Here is a 21,689-nt window from a genome sequence, read left to right on the forward strand (position 1 = left end):
AGATGTTTCCCCACTACATAATCTAAATGGCTGTTTGGTAGCTCATATACAGCAAGAGTTTATTTCCCCCCCTTTTAAAAAAAAAAAGAAGCATAATCACAAGCTTTCAAGGAAGCTAATTTTCCACAAACAAATAGACCCACTGTGCTGCATTGTTTGGACATTAGCTGGGGATGCTTCAAATTCCATGACAAATAGTTCAGAAGTAATGCGGCTAAAACAAAAGCCTCAAAGAATGCAGATTCCTAATGAACAGGGGAGCCTGGTGCAGTGCTGCCTGCATGTGTCCAGTGCAGCTCAGCAAATTATGAGCGGTCAAGCCAGTGTGTGTGTGTATCTGTGTGTATGTTTTTGTGAATCTATGGATATTTAAGCTCTGAATACACTGATCATGAGGTATGTGTGATAAACGTGATTGTGTGTGTGCATTTAGTGTACAGTTTATATTTGAAGTCATGTTTTTACATTCACAGAATTGCATTTTTTTTTTTTCCTCCTGTGAACTTTGCTGAAATGTCGACTCATAAATCTTTCCAGCCTGCTCTGTTTGTTTCCCCTCCCTTTGCTGCATGGTGATGCAGTGAAGAAGCACTTTCTGTTTCTATCATTCTGCGTCTGTATGGTACTGAAATTTTGCAGCTTTCCTTCAGAGGATTCGCCCCTCACTGCATTATAATCATTTATTTACTCTTGGCACGCTTTAAAGTGAACATAGTGTAAACATTTTTTATCTCAGCAATGTGTTTATCCATGCCTGTGCAAGTGCGTATGAAAGTGTTTAGCTTCTGCAAAGCAGTATTTACCCTGTGGTTTTACAGCAGGCTTGTGCACAGTATTTTTCAGCTTTGGTGGAGAAGTATGCTGTAAATGATGATGATGATGAAACAAAACAGACAGTGTGGAAAAATTGAATAAATCAATAAAAGAAAAAAAAAAATAACTTAAAAGGATCATTTTGCTGTTTAACTCATCATTGCTCCCAATAGAGACTTCAAACCTGGCTTTGCTGCTAGATGATAGAGATATTGATATATATATAAAATTGACATATTGATATATATATATATATATATATATATATATATATATATATATATATATATATATATATATATATATATATATATATATATATACATACATACAAGGGTTGGACAATGAAACTGAAACACCTGGTTTTAGACCACAATAATTTATTAGTATGGTGTAGGGCAGTGGTCCCCAACCTTTTTGAGCCGCGGACCGGTTTAGTGTTAGAAAATATTTCCACGGACCGGCTTTTAAGGTGTGGCGAATAAATACGTCAAAATAAATGATACGACCATAACCAAGTGTGATATTTTCTACGTATAATAATAAAAAACGGGAATCCACTTTGTATTCGTATGCAACTCTATCAGCAGCGTTCTCGTAACATCCCGCCTCAACATGAATAACAGGCTCTCTGCCCACAGCGCTCCCTGGTCAGCTGTTAGAGCCATGGTAAAACATGCCTTCAAAATAAGATACACCGGAAAAACAAATACAGTAGAAATCACCTCAGTCGGATTCAAATGGCCCAGTTTGGGGTCTATTATCGAATTTCGCTGCAATGGCTTCTGCTTCATCTATGAATTTGCTTCTGCAAATTTTATAATCTGAAATTTTACTCGTAAGTGCAAGTTTGTAGCTTACACTTGCCACGATTGTCCCCGGTGAAATGAACTGATATAAACACTAAAACAATTTCCAGGCGTTGTGTGTGTGTGTGTGTAGTTGTGCATGAATGAGCCGATGCATGGAAGTGGGCGGGCAGGAGCTGAGGAGGGTTTTAGCGCTAAACTCATCCAGTTTATGCGATCACATTTAACTGGAAATTTATTACAATGGGACCAGATTTTTCATCCGAGGTAGGTGAATATCCAACGGATTTATGTGATGATTTTATTGGAATTAATGTTAGGAAAATCAGGACCTGCAGATGCCATCCAACTAGAGCGAAAACCCGATTTGTGCGACTTCGACTTAGGTGATTTTTACTGTATAAAGCGCATGAAAAATACAACTCACCATAACACTGAATCAGTGTAAGCCCCCTGAGCTTGTTTCTCTGATACTCATTTTTGCTGGCTTCTGGTTTGACTGGGTTCGGCCGATTTCACATGGAGCGTGGCTGCAGAGCCGCGGTGTCAAGCGCTGGAGAGTCAGTTTGATGGCTGTGTCTACCTCACTGCTATCCCCGGTGTTGATAAATAAAAATGGTAAATGGACTAGTTCTTACATAGCGCTTTTCTACTCTTGTTGAGCACTCAAAAATTTAAAGAAGCGTTATGTAGGTCAACCAACCGATTTCGTTAGACAGGCCTGAAGCTTCTGGGTTTAATTTTAGCGGTGACGTATCATGTGAGCAGAAACGTCTTGACACGTCAAGAGGAAGTCATGGAGGGAAGTAACGGAGTGAATCCGCCCATTTTTCAAAATAAAATATAGTTTAGGCGCAGATAATAAGTAAAACGGAAATAATTTAAGTTATTTATTCTTTATGTGCGGCCCGGTACCAAATGTCCCACGGCCCGGTACCGGTCCACGGCCCAGGGGTTGGGGACCTCTGGTGTAGGGCCTCCTTTTGCGGCCAGTACAGCGTCAATTCGTCTTGGGAATGACATATACAAGTCCTACACAGTGGTCAGAGGGATTTTAAGCCATTCTTCTTGCAGGATAGTGGCCAGGTCACGACGTGATGCTGGTGGAGGTAAACGTTTCCTGACTCGCTCCTCCAAAACACCCCAAAGTGGCTCAATAATATATAGATCTGGTGACTGTGCAGGCCATGTAAGATGTTCAACTTCACTTTCATGTTCATCAAACCAATCTTTCACCAGTCTTGCTGTGTGTATTGGTGCATTGTCATCGTGATACACGGCACCGCCTTCAGGATACAATGTTTGAACCATTGCATGCACATGGTCCTCCAGAATGGTTCAGTAGTCCTTGGCAGTGACGCGCCCATCTAGCACAAGTATTGGGCCAAGGGAATGCTATGATATGGCAGCCCAAACCATCACTGATCCACCCCCATGCTTCACTCTGGGCATGCAACAGTCTGGATGGTACGCTTCTTTGGGGCTTCTCCACACCGTAACTCTCCCGGATGTGGGGAAAACAGTAAAGGTGGACTCATCAGAGAACAATACATGTTTCACATTGTCCACAGCCCAAGATTTGCGCTCACTTGTGCCAGTGCCAAATGTCGGTTTGGCATTGGCACAAGTGACTAAAGGTTTGGCTATAGCAGCCCGGCCGTGTAAATTGACCCTGTGGAGCTCCTGACAGACAGTTTTGGTGGAAACAGGAGAGTTGACGTGCACATTTAATTCAGCCGTGGTTTTATGTTTTTTGGATACAGTCCGGGTTAGCACCCGAACATCCCTTTCAGACAGCTTCCTCTTGCGTCCACAGTTAATCCCGTTGGATGTGGTTCGTCCTTCTTGGTGGTATGCTGACATTACCCTGGATACCGTGGCTCTTGATACATCACAAAGACTTGCTGTCTTGGTCACAGATGCGCCAGTAAGACATGCACCAACAATTTGTCCTCTTTTGAACTCTGGTATGTCACCCATAATATTGTGTGCATTGCAATATTTTGAGCAAAACTGTGCTCTTACCCTGCTAATTGAACCTTCACACTCTGCTCTTACTGGTGCAATGTGCAGTTAATGAAGATTGGCCACCAGGCTGGTCCAATTTAGCCATGAAACCTCCCACACTAAAATGAAAGGTGTTTCAGTTTCATTGTCCAACCCCTGTATATATATATGATGTTTCTAAAACTTCTCATGTGCCTAAAAATAAGAAAAAACAACAGTAGATAAGAGTGCTAATTGTTTTTGGTGACACACCCATTGAGGAACAAACTCTGGTTATTGGTGACTCTGTTTTGAGAAACATGAAGCTAGCGACACAGCAACCATAGTTGGATGTCTTCCAGGGGCCAGAGCAGGCAACATAGTAGGACCGGGAGCGTCATGCTTAGCCACGTGCTCTCCTTAAACTGCTGGCCGTCTGAGTGGTGTCCAAAAAATTATGTGGGCTTTATAGATAATTGGGAAACTTTATGGGGAAAATCTGGTCTTGTGGCATCCATCCCACTTTGGATGGAGCAGCTCTCATTTCTAGAAATCAATGTGAATTGTCTAAGCTTAGTTTGACAAGGCAATATAGTGTTTAGTTTGTGATCATGGTAGATTCGAAATGTATTTTATTTTGGTGTTAAAAAAAAAAAAAGAATTATTGTTAAAATTAATTATAGCTTAGTCACGTATAATTAGACAGCAGACAACAAACACAAAGTCATCATGTCATGCTGTCTCAGTCCTCTCATCACCGGCATGACTAGCTGCTGTTTGTTATTCTTTCATGTGACAGTAACATGTGTTTATGCTCTAGTTAAAGCAATGAATGGCCCGTCTAATTGAAATCAATAAAGCTTGGTGAGCTGGCTTAGGGAGAATGCTGAGCTCTACACTTTGTGGAAAAGAATATGGGCTGTGGCTGCCTACAGGTCTGCCAGAGATTATTTTTTACTGTTAACTGAAGCATTACTGTAAGGTTATGAACTTCATGCGATATTTTTAACCTCAACCAACAGACAGATAGGAATATAGAAACACAGGTGCACAGGGACTACATCTTGAAAAAAAATTAATGACTTAATATGCATTTTCTTATCTGTGTTGGTGTTGTTTCTCCTTCTGTCCTGCAGCCACAACTTGAGGACTACATCATTTCGGCATCCTGTGACTGGACAGATATCCCCTGAAAACATAGAATACACACTACAGGACAGGTGAGCTGGTCTTCCTTTTTCAAGTGAATGACGCATATCATGCATGCTTAAATATATAGAGAAGTTAAATCAAGAACCTAAGATGGGAGTCTAACTTAAAAACTTAAAAACTAACTGAGAAGAAAACCTTTAGTGTTAGTCTTTGCTCTCTTTGAAACATACCACAACAGGGCATGTGAGTGTCTATTCTGCACTAACAAGAAGATCAAAAATGGTTGATTTTCAGTTTATTGTTCATCAGCAACACGAGTAGCAGTCATAGTCATAACACTAAGGGATGGTCACTGTCATTTTTTTTTATTAAAGCACATTTATTCATCACTGTTATGGTGTTTATAAATCCATAATTGAATCTATGGCAATGACACAACATATTCATATCACGTCAGTCGTCATCAATCTGACTCATCAATCTGTTATGCTAACGCTGGCTGTATTATAACAGTGAGTTTATTGTTTCTCTCAATGTTGTTGATATAATAAAAGCAAAATCCTAACTGGGGGCTCACTGAATTGTTGAGAACTGTTGATTGAAAGGAAGGATTTAATAGGCGGCAACATTACTGTATTGTCACGACACGACAGTTGGATTTATAGTCTTTTATGTCATTGTGTAAATCATGTTCTGCAAAGCCATTAAAGCTGCACAATTCAAGGCAGCAGGTGTCTGGTTGTATTTAAGCTGTCTGGTGTAAGATGATCATGCATACCAAATATTCCACTATAACAGGGGCATGGTAAGACACAAGCATCTGTTAAAGCAATGCAAACCTGATTAAAGCGATTCATATGCATCCTCCACTGTCATTCACTTCTTGAAACTCTCCATCATCCCTTGTTCAGTTCTGCTGAGAGACGGATTTGTATACATCAAAGGGGGTTTAAAGCTGTGGCTGCCTCAGTTGCATATTTTTCAACGGCAACAAAATGCAAGTTCTGATCTCTTTAAGCTCATCAAATAAGATCTGTTTTATGTCCGCCCTACAACAACATTGCACAAGTTAAAGAAACCAAGTCGTAGCATATACACTAAGCATACTACAATCTTATTATATTTGTATTTATTGTTTAAAAAAAAATCACTGACATAATCCATACACATGTCAGTCACTGTCTGTGTGAACTCAGTTAAGGGAAACACTGCACTCACACCAAAGAGGATAGAGTACTGCAGATAAAATCAGTAAAAGCTAGAAAAAAATCATAAAGATATATTACTGTGCAAAACTCTTGAGCCACACCCCATTTCTTTATACTTTGTTTCCAAACAGCCAGACTGTTGTATTTTTTTTAAAGTGGTCTTGAACAATATTTCTCCAGGCTTTTTGAAGGTCTTTCAAAGTTTTTCTTTGGACATTGGCTGCTTTTTCTTCATTTTCAGTTCAGTCCTTGTACCTGACCATTTTCAGAGAAATTTTTTTTTTCTTTGTCAACCCATTAAACACTGACCTCTGAATCCCTCGAGCAATGAAAAGGCCCTAACTCAAGAGATGAACCAGTGTTCATCTCGTGAGTTAGACAACTTAGCAAAGAACTCATTTGAAATTGTATCTTTCACAGGCTGTTGCAAAAACACACAATGTCTTCCCATTTCTTTATTTGAATCTGTGAAAAATGCCAAAAGATAACACAGTTTGACAGATATAAAATAGTATTTTTGCACCATTAAGGTGATTCCCAAAGCATTCAGCATTAGCTGAAAACTTGGCATCTCTCAGCACGTCATGCAGTATGTCCTTAAAAAAATTTGAGGAAACTAAAGTAGAGAACAAAAGAATGCCTAAAAAACCATCTATAGCAGATGAACACTATGTGACAAAATAAAATAAAGACCTGACACCTGAGAGATTCACATGGCCTTCAGAAATGCTGTCAGTGGAAGGATGGCTCTCGAGAAGTCATTCTTAGGGAAGGGAAACAAGAGAGAAAAAGGCTGAGGTATGCCAGATTACACAAGAGCTGGACTGAAAAAAAGTGGCAACAGGTCTTATGGAGTAATGAATCCATATTTGAAATTTTTTATTCAAATCATCTTCCATATTTAAGGAGGAGGTCAGGAGAGTGGTACAACAGTGAGTGTCTACAGCCATCTGTAAAACATGGTGGAGGCTCTGTCATTGCATGTTAGCCAGTGGTGTTGGGGATCTTGTCAAAATTGACTGAATTATGAACACAGAAAAGTACCATCAGATTTTGACACACGGTGCAATGCCACCTGGTAAGCATCTGATGGCAATGGCTTAATTTTTAAGTATGACAGCACACTGTATAGGTAGATAAGAAAACACACAATTGATCACTTTCAGTCATGGATTGGCCTCCCCAGAGCCCAGACCTCAAGATTATTGACGCAATGTGGGATAATCTTGACAGAGAACAAAAGACAACATCCAAAGAAGAGGTTTGAATGTCCTTCAAGAAGCCTGGAGAACTATTCCTGAAGACTGCTTACAGAAATTAGAAGAAAGGTGCCTTTCAGAGTTCAGACTGTGTTCTGTAGAATAAAGGTGGTCATAGCTAATATTGGCTTTCAAGCTTGTTAGAATTGTACAACCTCTGGTTTTGCCTCATATGTTTTATTTCCATATAGGCAACATGTGAAGAAATGAGTGATAGCTCAAGATTTTTGCCAAGTACTGTAGATATGTAAGTTTCTGGATAAACTTGGTTAGTCACATGTTTGTGAACTAACCCCTCCCAGCAGGTCTTCAGCACACACTAGGAAATAAGGTTAGCTTTTTGATTCCTGTTGAATTTTAATGAACAATTTCTGTATTAACTAATGTGTGCACAATTTGTTATGTGGAAAATGTACTTTAATTAAATGTAGTATATCTAACTTGCTTTTAACTGTACACATGAAATTTAGAAGTAACTAGAAGCACTCAGAGAGCGCAAACCTCCGCCAAGGCCATAGGGTCACTGACGCTGTAATACGTGTATCTAAATACTGTGAAATAATCTTTCATCTTTCCCAGACAACAATAACCCCCTTTCCCGCAATAGTGAAGAATCTTTAAAAAATTCCTGTATCCAGATCGTGATCCGGATCACCGCCAAAATTTAATCACTTCTTCCTCTTGTCATTTCCAACCACTCCACAAAATTTCATCGAAATCCGTTCATAACTTTTGGAGTAATCCTGCTGACAAACAAACAGACAGACAGACAGACAAACAAACAAACCAACGTGACCGAAAACATAACCTCCTTGGCGGAGGTAAATAATAAATGATTGCAAGATGCTACAGTTCAATATTTTCATCAGTTGTTGATATGACACAGTTCCCTTCTGTGGTCATCAGTGAAGTTGTGACAATTGTAAAACGATGCCACATCCAAACATGTGAACATTTAATAACCTATAACTACTCAAGGTTAATAACCTGCATTAAATTATTGAGGAAATATAAAAGCAGTATAATTTATGACAGGTTTAATCTCAGTCATAAAATAAGAAATTTAGAAGTAGATGCAAAACTCTGTCATGTCAAATTAGCTCATCTAATGCTCATGTATTCCAAGCCTCAGTCTGCTACCTTAGACAGAATTCAGGCAGCAGAAGCATGCTGAATTCAGTCCCTACTTACTTTAGGACCTACTTTTAGCAAACGCCTTTTCACCCTCCTTGATTTAGTCCTGTTGTAGACTTGAGCGTCGCATGTTGATAGTTGTAGCTTTAAGTTTGCAATTCAGGCTCAACCTCAGCAAGCTTACATGTTAATGTTTTTTGGGGTTTTTTGTTCATTAACATTGTGATATTAGGGATTCATTCTGCACGTAATAATATCTGAATAGGAAGTGGGTTTCTTCCATTAATAACTGACTCACTCGTTCCCTGGAGATATGCATCGGATTGAGGACAGGCAGATCAGGAAAAGGAGCTTCAGGAAGCCCTGCCCCACAGAAAGATCGATGAGCCTCTGCTTTACTGGCCTGAAGCCTTTGAGTTTGTTATAGATTATTCTACCATGGTTGGTTCATTGAGTCTCGTGTACATCCACTGTCTAAAAGGATTTAAAACCATCTAGTATACCTCAATTTCCATCATAGCAAAAGAAGCACGGAGAGATGGAACTTAGTGACTTTCCCTCTTCGACACCACACTATGAAATATTGCTCCTCTCATCCACATGCCACCACAAATCTCCTGGGGAACTGCTCCAATGACAGTGGTGGTAAACAGTATGAAAACTTCACATAAAACAGCAGAGTCCCCTTGATAAGACAGAAACATCCTGTAAAACTGCTGGCAGCAGTCCAAGCTTGGAGTGCAGAACTGTAAGCTGTGTTCCAGTTCGGCGTCCCTCTCTTTTTCCCCTTGTTCTACCAGTATTTTTTGCTTTAGTCTCTGACAGATACCACTGTGTTACCTACTTTTCCCTAGATTGTGTGTAGTGCGGCACACAAACTAGGAAAAATCAACAGCACAAGAGCTGCTCTTAACCTATTTATTGAACAATGCAGGACGCTTATGACAGTGTTGTCAGGTCACATTAGTTCCTGTTGGTAAATTAGGTTCTAGTAAGTACAAACTGCTAAGTTTCATGTCCACCACAGAGGTCCGCTGACACATAAATTAGTCCTTCTAGAGCCTGACCAATATAGAATTTTTAACACCGAAACCAATATTTGGTGATATAAAAATCTGATGTATCAGCTGATATTTTTTCTTTTAGACCCACAAAACATAAACTGCGTTCCCTAACATTTTTTATGTGTAGTAATTTATTTACTTGTTTACATTCTGGAGTTTGCTTGGCTCAGCGTGCGTTGTAAGCAGGTTGAAGGGTGCCCTCTGGTGGAATAGCGAAGCAATGTCAACACTGCATGGGTGAATGGTGTTTCTTCCATCTCTTCTTTACTTTTTAAATTTTCATTTATTTATTTTTATTTATTAAATGCTGATACTAACAGACAGGCAACTAACTAATATTGGCTGACAATATTGGCCTACAGTAATCCCTCACTTATCGCGGGTGTTATGTTCTAGGACCACCCGCGATAAGTGAAAATCTGCAAAGTAGGGATGCTATATTTATTTTAATACTTATACATTATTTTAGTAGTTATAGACTATTTTAAGTTTTTATAAACCCTCCCCACACACTTATACACCAAATATATACATTACTGTACAACTACGCATGTGAAGAACGAGTACCGCAAAAATCCGCGAAACAGCGAAAATACCGCAATAAATAGCTTACACTAATACTGATTGAAACAGCGAGTCCGCGAAAAGCGAACCGCGAAGTAGCGAGGGATTACTATACTTATAAATCAGTTTGGCTCTAGCTTCTTCTTATCAAGTTATACAGTCATGTGAAAAAGAAAGTTTTTTTCTTTTTTTCCTACCTGCAGCCTGGGTGGGCCACTGGTGTGGCAGTCCATCATGTCATTCACCTGCCTCTCCAGTGACTCTTTCAGCTGGCAAAAGCAGTTCTTGTTCTTCTGAGGCAATAGAGTTGATGAGAATAAAATAAAATATTAAATACTAATTATGGGAGTAAATAACATGGATGAGAACTAGAGAGAAATGGTGAAAGTGGAATAATTATGGCCACTTTTAGCCCCCTGTTTTTATTCTTGGACTTGGATTAATGGCTTTGCATTAATCCGAGTTCAAATTAATTCTTACACTTAATTCTTATCATGTCCTGGACTCCAAGCCAAGAGTTTCTTTTTTTTCCCGATTCCCTGCCCTTTGCAAACAGGAGGTCCAAACAGCAGGTGGGTGGGGTGGTGGTCTTGTGTGTTTATTGGCCTAAAATGATGTCCAGCTTGAAGATTTTTTTTTTTTTTTTTTAGTGGATATTACAGTAACCACAACCATAATGCTGTCACATTGTTCTATACTTCAGGTTAAAACACTCCTCACATTAACTGAGTTCTCTGTTAAGAAGATCTGATGCAAGTCTTTGAAAAGGCATGATGTAACATCATGTAAGGAGAGCATTAATTTTGAAGTATATCATTGCATGCTATTGGTGGCTCTAAGTGGACTAATGTTGAGACTGCTGAATGCAATCTTTCATTTTACAGGCTTCTCAGTTTTGTTCTTTTCATTGTCTTGTAAGTACATTGCATATGGGATACAAAAATGTCAGGAACTTCACACAAATGGCTGTAGCTGCAGTGTTGTTGACCCCTATTAGTAATCTGTACTTCGACACGATTTCTCTCTTCAGTTCTTTGCAATCAGTCAAAACTAATTAGACCACAGTAGGTAAGAGAGGAAACATTATTGTTTCCTGGATGGAGAATATGGTAATGACACAGCAGGGAAGTGAAGCAGAGGAGAGCTCGGGGCACTTGGGTATGAAAAATGATCTTCTGTTTAAAAATCACTACAGTAATACAGAAGGAGACTTTGGGAAAATTGTGCCAACAGTAGTTCTAGTTTTCCTTGATTAAAAATAACTGCTACTGTAAAAATGTTAGTCTTTCCACCTTAACACAGATATACACACATACACACACACACACACACACACATATCAGGCCCCGGTGACTAAGCTTTTGCCTGTTTTCTATAGTGTCTTTAACACTGTGATGTACAAGATGTTCTTCTTGGTAATTTGCCATTGCACTCAAACATTTAGTATTGTTGTTCAGCAACAGATGTGCTGTTAAACACACAATGGTTGGCTGCAGTCCAAAATACCCCGTTTAAAGTGTTTAGTGTGTGTCGCAAGCAATTTGTTATTTGACACCAGCTTGTCTGTGGCATGTGCTTCGGTGTTAATACTTCAGGATCATTTCAATATGATGATGTCATGAGGTGTAGGTAGGTGGATTCCTTGTAAGCTATGTGTATGCGCCATTCTCATGAATTTTACTCTTGGTTCTTGAGGGGGTTTTGTCTTTTCAGTTTGTTTTGGCTTGTTATCTGTGTGTGTGTGTGTGTGTGCGTGTGTGTGTGTGTGTGTGTGTGTGTGTGTGGGTGTGTGTGTGTGTGTGTGTGTGTGTGTGTGTGCCCCCGGGTGACTGTCAGGCCAAGTGTTATTGGAGTTTTTCCCTCAGTGTTAACACATCCACTGCAAAGGCATTGGCTATGACAGGTCTCATGTTGGTGTCAGGAAATAGTCATATCCTTTATATGTGAAAGCTTAGCAGAGGACTGCGTTCTGCTTCACTGCATGTCTGTAGCTTGTCAGAGGAGTTGAGAAGGAACAAAACTATTCAGTGTTTCTCATCCTTTTTCTGGCTTTTTTTTTTTTTTAAACTAATTTTCTTCTGTGCTGTCGTCTCAACTGTAGGATAGAATCCCGCATGTCCAAGTCAGCAGCCCGTCAGAGATCACCCAGCATGGTCACAGAGTCCTCCAAGACCGTGACCTCAGCAGCAGTAGATGCTTCCTCAGGGTCAAAGGTGAGTCTCAGCGGTTCTCTTCCCCTGAGATGCAAGGCCTTTAGATTTACTGTAGAGCATGATCCTGTTAATGGATTACTGACCCTAAATTAGAATTGTTTCAGGATGTTTTGTTACATTTGTAATATCCGATGCAATGCAGTGTTTCTTCTTAGTAAATTATGATATTGCTCATTTTGATACATTGATTTAATTAGTTCTGGAATGCATCATCAAACTTACATTAATATCAAGAGATCATTTTTCAAGCGTGATAAAACTCATATTCACATCCTGTGGGGCTGGACACACTTTCTGTTGTTTCCGTACTCATGATGGACATTTTTGCTGCAAACATGTTTTATCTTTGAATCTGGAGCATACCACCCGAGCTAAGTATGTATGCCACAACTGTAACACATTTTATCTCCCAGTTACAAAACAAGTTAACTCGTTTCAAGTGGCAACAGAGACATTTTCTTATGTATCTTTAAAAATACATTATATTTGTAGAATCTAGAGCCACCCATGAATAATGCCTTGAAGATTTCCTGTGCCTCTTTCTTTTCTCTTTTTTTGGTGCATTTCATGTTTTATACTTTGCTTCTCAAAAGGAAAATTCACATATTTGTCAGATAAAAGTGCCTGAGAAACTGACTGACTTTGTCTAAAAATATACTCTATTATAAGTGAATCCACAGGAGTATACTTTTGGTATTTCCTTTTCTCATTAAGGATGTTTTTTTAAAAAAGGAGCTTCTAGGAAAGAAGGACGTTTCACAGTTTTAAAGGACATATTCTCTTTCCTTTCCTAGTATCAAAATTATGTTTGTTTTCTTTGCACTGTGAAGGCTAGTGCCACTCAAGATCCCTTTATATATGTTAATTTACATTGCCTCATGTTTTTTTCTGACTGGGTTTTTTCTGTGGCTCCTGCAGAGCTCCAGAGGTACGGGGAAAGTACACAGTTTTGGCAAGAGGGATCATGCTATTAAAAGAAACCTCAATATCCCAGTGGTAGTGAGAGGCTGGCTGTATAAACAGGTGGGTCCAAAAGGCAGATCTGTTATGTAGGAGCACGTGTTAAAGATTGCGCACATGTCAAACGAGCAAATCTGTCAAACGGTCAGCATTACCATCCTTCCCTGTGTAAGAGGTGTAACTGTGAAGTGTGGAAGCAATCTTTCTCTGTTCCTTGTGTACCATCTGTGTATTGCGCGTTTATTAAACACTAATTTAACAGTACACGTAGAATTTAAATGCTCAGATTGACCTTACAAAACCCTTTAAATCTCACAATCCTAAGTCCTAATAAGGACTAAAGTGCGACAGTTACAGTACTGGGTTAAATGTAGCACCTGCAGCTTTTTGCCAAATCAATCCCAATTAATTAATAAGGATCTTGTTCCCAAATTGCACTTTTTAATAAAAAGTATTCCTGCAGAAGGATTTCTAAATACTCTCTGTGTTGTGTCCCCCCCACCCCATTTCTAGGACAGCTCTGGAATGCGACTGTGGAAACGGAAATGGTTTGTTTTGTCAGACTACTGCTTGTTTTACTACAAAGGTGAGTCTGTAAAAAGTGCACTTGGTCAGGGTTTAACAGACAAAGATTAAGACTGACTTGGTTGTCAAATCAGACATAGAAACCTTTAGTGATCCCATCTGCTGCCATTTTTGATTGATGGCATACAAGTGGATATATACCATCTCCTGCTGTCTCTTAGTTTCTCTTGCTTTCTCCACCAACTTCTCTCTCTCCGTATTACCCTGGGATTTTCTTCTTGTGCATCCATAGCATGTACCTTCTCTCCTTTATTAATTATACTGAATATTAAATAAGATACATGCCCTATCATACCACATGCAGCCACATGCCCTTGTAGAATCTAGAGTCACCCATGAATTATGCCTTGCTAATTTTCCTGCTGTTCATAAATCTGCAGCCATTTGTAAACATCGTAAAATATATTGACAGAATTAGATGTTGTTTTGAATTCCTGCAACAATGTTGTGTGTGTGTGTGTGTGTATGTGTGTGTGTGTGTGTGTATGTGTGTGTGTTCTGACTTCACAGACAGCCGAGAGGAAACAGTACTTGGCAGCATCCCCCTGCCCAGTTATGTAATTTCACCAGTTGAGCCTGAGGACCACATAAACCGCAAATATGCTTTCAAGGTAACGCTGAAGTGACATTGAGTCAGATCTATAAAAGAAATTTTCATGTACACGTGTGGATTTCAAAACTTCATCAGAGATTATTTATTGCTGCATTGCTATTTGTTAGCAATCCTCACATACTGGTCTGCCCTCACTGTGGTCACTGCAACACAGAAAAGCTGTTTGTGTACTTCCTGCTGCTTAAATCTCATTTTCATATCTCATTTTCATCTTTCTATATGTTTATGAGTTATTGTTTTGACTGGTGTCTATAGCACAGATCATCAAAAACAGTCAATCAGATCATACAGTTGCGGTCAGAAGTTTACATACATTCATCATGGGCATAAATGTCATGGTAATTTCTGTTCTTTTTCCAGGGTGGAATAATTGTACAACATAGACTTAAATCTTTTAATAAGTGGTGCTGAAGGTTTTACAGTGTCTTTTGAATTTACAAGGCCAAGGTCTATTAACTTCTCATTAGTGATCATGATTGACTACAACTGGTCGTTTCGCTTTACCAGCATAAAAGGGATTTGTTTGAGAGCACTCGTTAGATTGACCAATAGTCAGAACACGGGAAAGTCCAAGGAACTCAGTGAAGATTTACACAAGTTGTGAAGGTCTCTTGGAGCCCTTTCTGAACAACTGCAGGTTCCAAGATCATCAGTTCAAACGGTTGTACATAAGTATAAGTTATTTGGATGTGTCACCACTTTGCCAAGACAAGAAGCCCCTGCTTCAAAATCACCACCTTCAAGCTTGACTGAAGTTTGCATTTGGCTTGCCCTCATGGACAAGCCGAATGCCTTCTGGAGAAGAGTTTTATGGTCAGATGAGACAAACATTGAACTATTTGTCCATAATAAAAAGAGTGTAGGAGCAAAAGACAGGTTTTTAAACCTAAGAACACAGTACCAACTGTCAAGTGTGGTGGTGGTAACATCATGCTCTGGGGCTGTTTCGCTGCCAGTGGTACTGGGACATTGCACAAAGTGGATTTAATAATAGAAGTATTACTTAAAATTCTTCAACTTTACCTCAAATCAACAGCTAGATGGTTGAAACCTGGACACAGTTGGGTGTTCCAGCAGTACAGTAAACCCAAACAAACATCAAAACTGGATTTTTAATGGATAAACCAGGCTAACATTTAGCTTCTGGAATGCCCTTCCCAAAGCCCCGAATTCAACCCTATTGAAAATTTCTGAACTATGCTTAAAAGCTGGGTCCGTGTCAGGAAACAGACCAATTTGAATGAACTCTACCAATTCTGCCAAGAAGAGTGGTGAAATATCCAGTCAGAATTATGCCAGAAGCTTGTTGATAGTTACCAAAAGTGCCTGGTCAAGGTTCAGCATTTCACAAGGAACTGAACTTAAAACTTAAAAAGTAAGGATTTTGATCATACCTCATATTGATTATATTTGTGGTACCTTTTATGGCTTTTTGTATAACAGTGACCCAACATGAAGAACTAGTATACACTATATTGCCAAAAGTGTTCGTTTGTCTGCCTTCACATGCATATGAACTTTAGTGACATCCCATTCTTAATCCATAGGGTTTAATATGATGTCGGCCCACCCTTTGCAGCTATAATAGGTTCAACTCTTCTGTAAAGTCTTTCCACAAGGTTTAGGAGTGTGTTCTAATTCATCCCAAAGGTTTTCTATCGGGTTGAGGTCAGGACTCTGTGCAGGCCAGTCAAGTTCTTCCACACCAAACTCACTTATCCATGTCTTTATGGACATTGCTTTGTGCACTGCTGCACAGTCATGTTGGATCAGAAAGGGCCCATCCCCAAACTGTTTCCACAATGTTGGGAGCATGAAATTGTCCAAAATGTCTTGGTATGCTGAAGCATTAAGAGTTCCTTTCACTGGAACTAATGAGCCGAGCCCAACTCCTGTAAAACAACCCCACACCATAATCCCCCCTCCATCAAACTTTACACTTGGCGCAAGGCAGTCAGACAAGTACTGTGCTCCTGGCAACCCAAACCCAGACTCATCCATTGGATTGCCATCGGAAGCGTGATTTGTCACTCCAGAGAATGTGTCTCCACTGCTCTAGAGTCCAGTGGCAGAATGCTTTAAACCACTGCATCCAACACTTTCCATTACACTTGGTGCTTAGATACGGCTGCTCGGCCATAGAAACCCATTCCAAGATGCTCTCTACACACTGTTCTTGAGTTAATCTGAAGGCCACATGAAGTTTGGAGGTCTGTAGTGATTGACTCTGCAGAAAGTTGGCAACCTCTGCTCACTATGTGCCACAGCATCTGCTGACCCCTCTCTATGATTTTATGTGGCCTACCACTTTGTGGCTGAGTTGCTGTCATTCCCAATCGTTTCACTAACTGCTGATGTGGAATATTTAGTAGCGAGGAAATTTCATGATTGGTTTTATACACCTGTGGCCATGGAAGTGATCGGAACACCTGAATTCAATGATTTGGATGAGTGAGTAAATACTTTTGGCAATATAGTGCAGCTGCAAAGTTTTGTGGTTTTTCTTGATTTAGTGAAAATGGTTGTATTGGGAAGAAAAAGAGGTTTGTTAATGTCAAGACTGGAGAAAGTTACATCTGAACCAAACAGCTGACCCCACTCGTGATTATTACAGTATGTTCAGATTTTTGCAAAACAAGTATTTTCCCTGCACCTAAGGTAGTCTTAACTCAGCTATTCTTATTTTATTCTATAAGTACTTCTTTTTCAAGCCAGTTTTGCAGAGTCTGGTGGGATCTTTGACGTCCTAGTCTCTGATCTTGCTAGCGCAAACTCAATAGTGGGCATTACAGTGAACTGCTGCAGTGCAACTATTCATTCTTTAAACATATCAAACTTATTTGTTATCTAATTTTATTCACTATTGTGAATGGAGGAAAACAAGTTTAGGTGTTCTATCAGTGTCCTGTAGAGGCTGCAGCATGACTGTCTTCAGTAGTGTGAAGTGCAAGAGCATTTTTCTGTCACTGAAATCTGAATGGCAGTAATTGTATCTGTAATGTAATGTAATGTAATGTATGTGGCTAAAATTTTTCTTGGATGCAACAAATACTTTTTTCTTTTCCTTTTTTTTTAAAATTCTGCCAAAAGGAGCATGGAGAATTATGTTTCTTGTGTGTTAACATTATCTAACTCCTCTTTTGTGGAAGCACAGAGAGTTCTGGGAAGAACAATAGTGCCTAAATGTTTGATGCGTCCCAGCAGCACCTGGGCATTCTGCTGCAATCCTTTCAGCTCCTTTGGGATTGAGCTTTTTGTTCTTGAATTCTTGTTGTAAATACGTTTGATTGTGAGTGCATGCCAGTGTGAAATACAATGTCTGCGCTCATGTGATGTCAGTCAGTCAGTCAGTCAGAATACTTTATTGATCCCAAAGGGAAATTACTAAATGTGATATGCATGTACTGTGTTTTAAAGTTCATATAACAGACACTGACATTTCTATGATAATTGTGCTGCTTGGAATATTAATAATAATTCAGCATATTCACTTGGGGGGCAGGGGTATGTACAGTTAGGTGAAATGAGCCATGGCTTTGCATTACTACCTTGTATTTAAGAGATCCCCCACCCCCACCCCCACCCCAGCTCTCCCTGTGCCATCATGCGTTAAAGAGCCGGAGATTTCATTATGTGTGTCTCAGGTGCTTTGGAAATTTTCAGTTACTGCTAAGCAAGCATGAAAACAGCTGAGTTGTTGGTGGAGTTCAGCAATGGGATATCCCTCTCATAGAGCTACTGACATGTAGAGTTAGTTAGATATCAGAGTTTTACATGGGTTAAAATAATGGATGAAGTGAAGTGAATAAAGTCAAAAACTGTTATTAAAATTACTAAATCAGTTTGATGAGCAGCTGGATATATAAAACTTGAGATGTTGTGTAAGTACTCTGGTACTGTGATGCTTTGTGCGTTGACTCCACAATGATGTGTGTACTTGTAAGTTATCAAAACACTTGTGATGCTACCATTATTACTCATTCTTACTTTTGTGATGACAAGGAGACTCCAGCTGGAGTCATTGTGGTTCTTTCTATCTGAATCAGCACTGATCAGCTGTGACTTTCTGTTATTTTCTGTTCTCCTATTTTTTGCTCATCTCACTGTGTTTCTCTCATTCCCTGTTGGTCGATTGCCTTCCATTGTGACCCGGTGTGTTTGCGCGGGCGGAGTGAGTACTGTTCTCTGTGGGCGGCCGTCCTGAATCACACAGGCTTCCTGTGTTGCATGAATAGGTATTTGATTTCACTATAGCCTCATCAGTAGAGCACCATCTTCACCTCCTTTTGTTGCTGCTAGCTTCTGAATGCACATTTCTAAATGTGCATTTAAGCCTCATCAAGGAAATGAATGACAGACAACAAGCCATATTTGGACAATGCCAGAGCAAATATGAATGATTCTTAGATTTGATAAATCATTTGAGTAGGAAACTATAACAGAGTGGTTTTGTTTTACGCGCACCATATATAGCACATTTATTAATGTTTAAGCACTGTTTTTAGACACATAACTGCATATTCAGAGCAGGATTAGAGGACTGATAACTCTTCACATAGTCTCCCAGTGTTTGGATAGCACGAGAGGTCCATGACGACACTGCAATTCAGAGTCAGCACTTTACCCTCAAATGTTGGTTTCATTTCAAATCCAATATGGTGGAGCGTCTCATATATACGTCTCAAATATCCATATATTTATCAGCTTCACCATTTCCTGTTTGTATAAATGGGATCAATTGGCAGATGATGATGCTCATTTTACTATTTGATCACTTGTAACATGTAAAGTAAATGCTCAGAGGCTCTGGTATTTGTCTCATCAGGCTGCTTGTTACCCATCACATTGTAATCATTAAAGAACAGGGAGAATGGCAGCGTCTCAGCCATTTTTACCCTCTGATTTATTTTCATTTCATGGAATGTGTGTCGCCATTAGCAAATTTGCCACCTACCATACATGTGTTTATTTTATAGTGTTGTACAATACACGCCACAGTATTAAACTACCTTAATTCTCTACATTTGTTTTGAAGCAGGTCTTGTTGAGTTTGCTTTGTGACGTTTGGCTTCTCATATGTTGAATTTTTAGTCGACCCACTCAACATTGACCAGAAGTGATAAAGCATGATGGATAATTGGATGGTTAGGTTCCACTTTTAAATTATAAGTAACACTTATATAGTGAAGAACTCAATATTTTTCTGAACAGCTCAATGAAAATAGAAACTTCTCCTTCTAATAAAGTCAACTTTGCACAAGCTCAATGAACTACATCAGTTTTTTTAATCATAGATGGGGTTCTGCTTTTGTGTGCATATGATGAATCAAGATTGGAGTGGGATCTTTATAGATACATAAAAGATTGTATGCAGATTTTGCTTCTCCTTAGGTAGTGTGTTGTACTGGACTCAGTGAAGATCATCCTCTTACAGTTCATGTGAAATTCTGGAAAACAGTACACACACACACACACACAAACACACACACACACACACACACACACACACACACACACACACACACACACACACACACACACACACACACACACACACACACACACACACAGTATGAGTAAATGTTATTAACTGCTTTGGAACTTTTGAGTATTTTAGTAAAACATTTTACAGATTTATAAAGTGTAAAGAAAAGTATGTGAACAGTAGGAGGTTAAAAAAAAGAATCTGTGAAAGTGCAAAAGGCTGCTTCACACTTATTGTGGCACTGGGTGGGTTTTGGTGGAGTTTGGGGGATTTAGTGGCCATACTTTACACTCAAACTATTAGAATTCTACCCCCACACATAACTTAATAGGTAAGCTAAAGTTTTTCGTGTTGTGGTTTTGTGTGTGTGTGCCCTGTCTAAAGTGATTAAAGGAGCCCATGACTGTATTTTCTTTGCTGCTGTATCGTGGTTCACTGCAGCTGCTGTATAATTTCTGTGTCGCTAGAAGGATTGTAAATGCTTTTTTTTTTCTTTTTAAGAAGTGGGATACTCTAACCTGCATTATGCTTTTTTGTTGTTGCCAGAAACAACAAAATGTTCAATTTTTTTTTTTCTGCTGCAGCACTTTTCTCTCCCCTGTTCTTTTTCAGTATATCGTTGCTGTAAACTTCACTGGGTTGGCAGCCATCATTGAACAATAAAGCACTTATCAACCTTTCTGGCAGCTTTTTTCCTGTCTTTAGTAAAACGCTCTCATATCCATCCCCACTCTTTCTCTCTCTGCCTCTTGATCTCTCTCTCTCTTTGATAGGCGAGCCATACGGGAATGCGCTCCTACATTTACAATAAGAACTCTGTGATTGGCTCACAGGCAGAACACTGTGGGATGCGGACATATTTCTTCAGTGCGGACACACAGGAGGACATGAATGGCTGGATCCGGGCCATGAACCAGGCTGCGCTGATGCAGCAGAGTCACACTATAAAGAGGTTGGTCTCACTCTACTGGGTCCAATTGGTTGGGCTTCTAGTATGTTTTCAGAAAAGCACAGCAGCCTGTGAACTGATATCTCTTCAGATTATATCATAAAGGGAACCTGGGTGACACATGCAAAATCAACATCAACTAGAACTTTTGCTAGTGCATTATAATGTAAGGATTTAAGTACACTGTTAGACAAGGGTCAGACACTTTAGTGTCCATATATTTCATTAATAAAACTGTGCTTTCCTTAATGGGTCGTATTTTAACATTATCAAACTTCAACAATAAGGCCAGCTGTGGTCACAAAGTAGACTTGTGTGCAAAGTTTTTCAAGTTCATAATGAATGGCAGAAACACTTTACTATATAGTCTGAGACTCTGTAAATAGTGAACTGCACTATCTTAGATTAGCAGTCTGTACTGCATAGTTTAAATGATCTGTGCAGTATTGCCATCTAGAGACCAAAACATGTCAGTGCCTAATTTTTTAAATATATTTTCAGAAACACTCAACATGCCATCATTTTTTTCTTTGAAATGAAACACAAGTTATGTTAAATGCATTTCAGAAAGTAGCATCTGTATGCAGTTTGTGAAACTGTAAATAAGAGACTAGCAAAATCAGACATTTAGATGTTTAGAATGTCTTATTGCCTTGAGTGGAAGAAGGATAAATTAGTATAAGTTGCAATTCATTCACAAGAGTGGCACATGAACCCAAACTATTTGATGAAGACAAAGTGACTGATATTACCCAGGTGCTCTGGATTTGTGTCTCTGCAAATGGATTAAGAAATTACCTTTAGGACCACTTTAGATTAGAGTGTTCATTGTCTTCTCTAGCCACTGATTAATCCTGTGTAATCCCTTAAATCAAGAAAAGTGCTCCACATCATT

At 39.3% G+C, this 21,689-nt stretch overlaps 1 protein-coding gene across 1 annotated transcript in view; it reads left to right on the plus strand.

Annotated features, from left to right (window-relative positions):
- plekha7b (pleckstrin homology domain containing, family A member 7b) overlaps positions 1-21,689 on the plus strand; it is an 84,258-nt gene that overhangs the window by 37,169 nt on the left and 25,400 nt on the right. The window contains exons 4-9 of the mRNA XM_030726462.1: positions 4,745-4,828; positions 12,091-12,202; positions 13,121-13,225; positions 13,676-13,748; positions 14,258-14,358; positions 20,619-20,797. Of these exons, the coding sequence (XP_030582322.1) occupies positions 4,745-4,828; positions 12,091-12,202; positions 13,121-13,225; positions 13,676-13,748; positions 14,258-14,358; positions 20,619-20,797 (654 nt within the window). The remainder of the gene's footprint in view (positions 1-4,744; positions 4,829-12,090; positions 12,203-13,120; positions 13,226-13,675; positions 13,749-14,257; positions 14,359-20,618; positions 20,798-21,689) is intronic.

This window comes from Archocentrus centrarchus, chromosome 3, assembly GCF_007364275.1.
Source record: "Archocentrus centrarchus isolate MPI-CPG fArcCen1 chromosome 3, fArcCen1, whole genome shotgun sequence".
Lineage (NCBI taxonomy): Eukaryota > Metazoa > Chordata > Actinopteri > Cichliformes > Cichlidae > Archocentrus > Archocentrus centrarchus.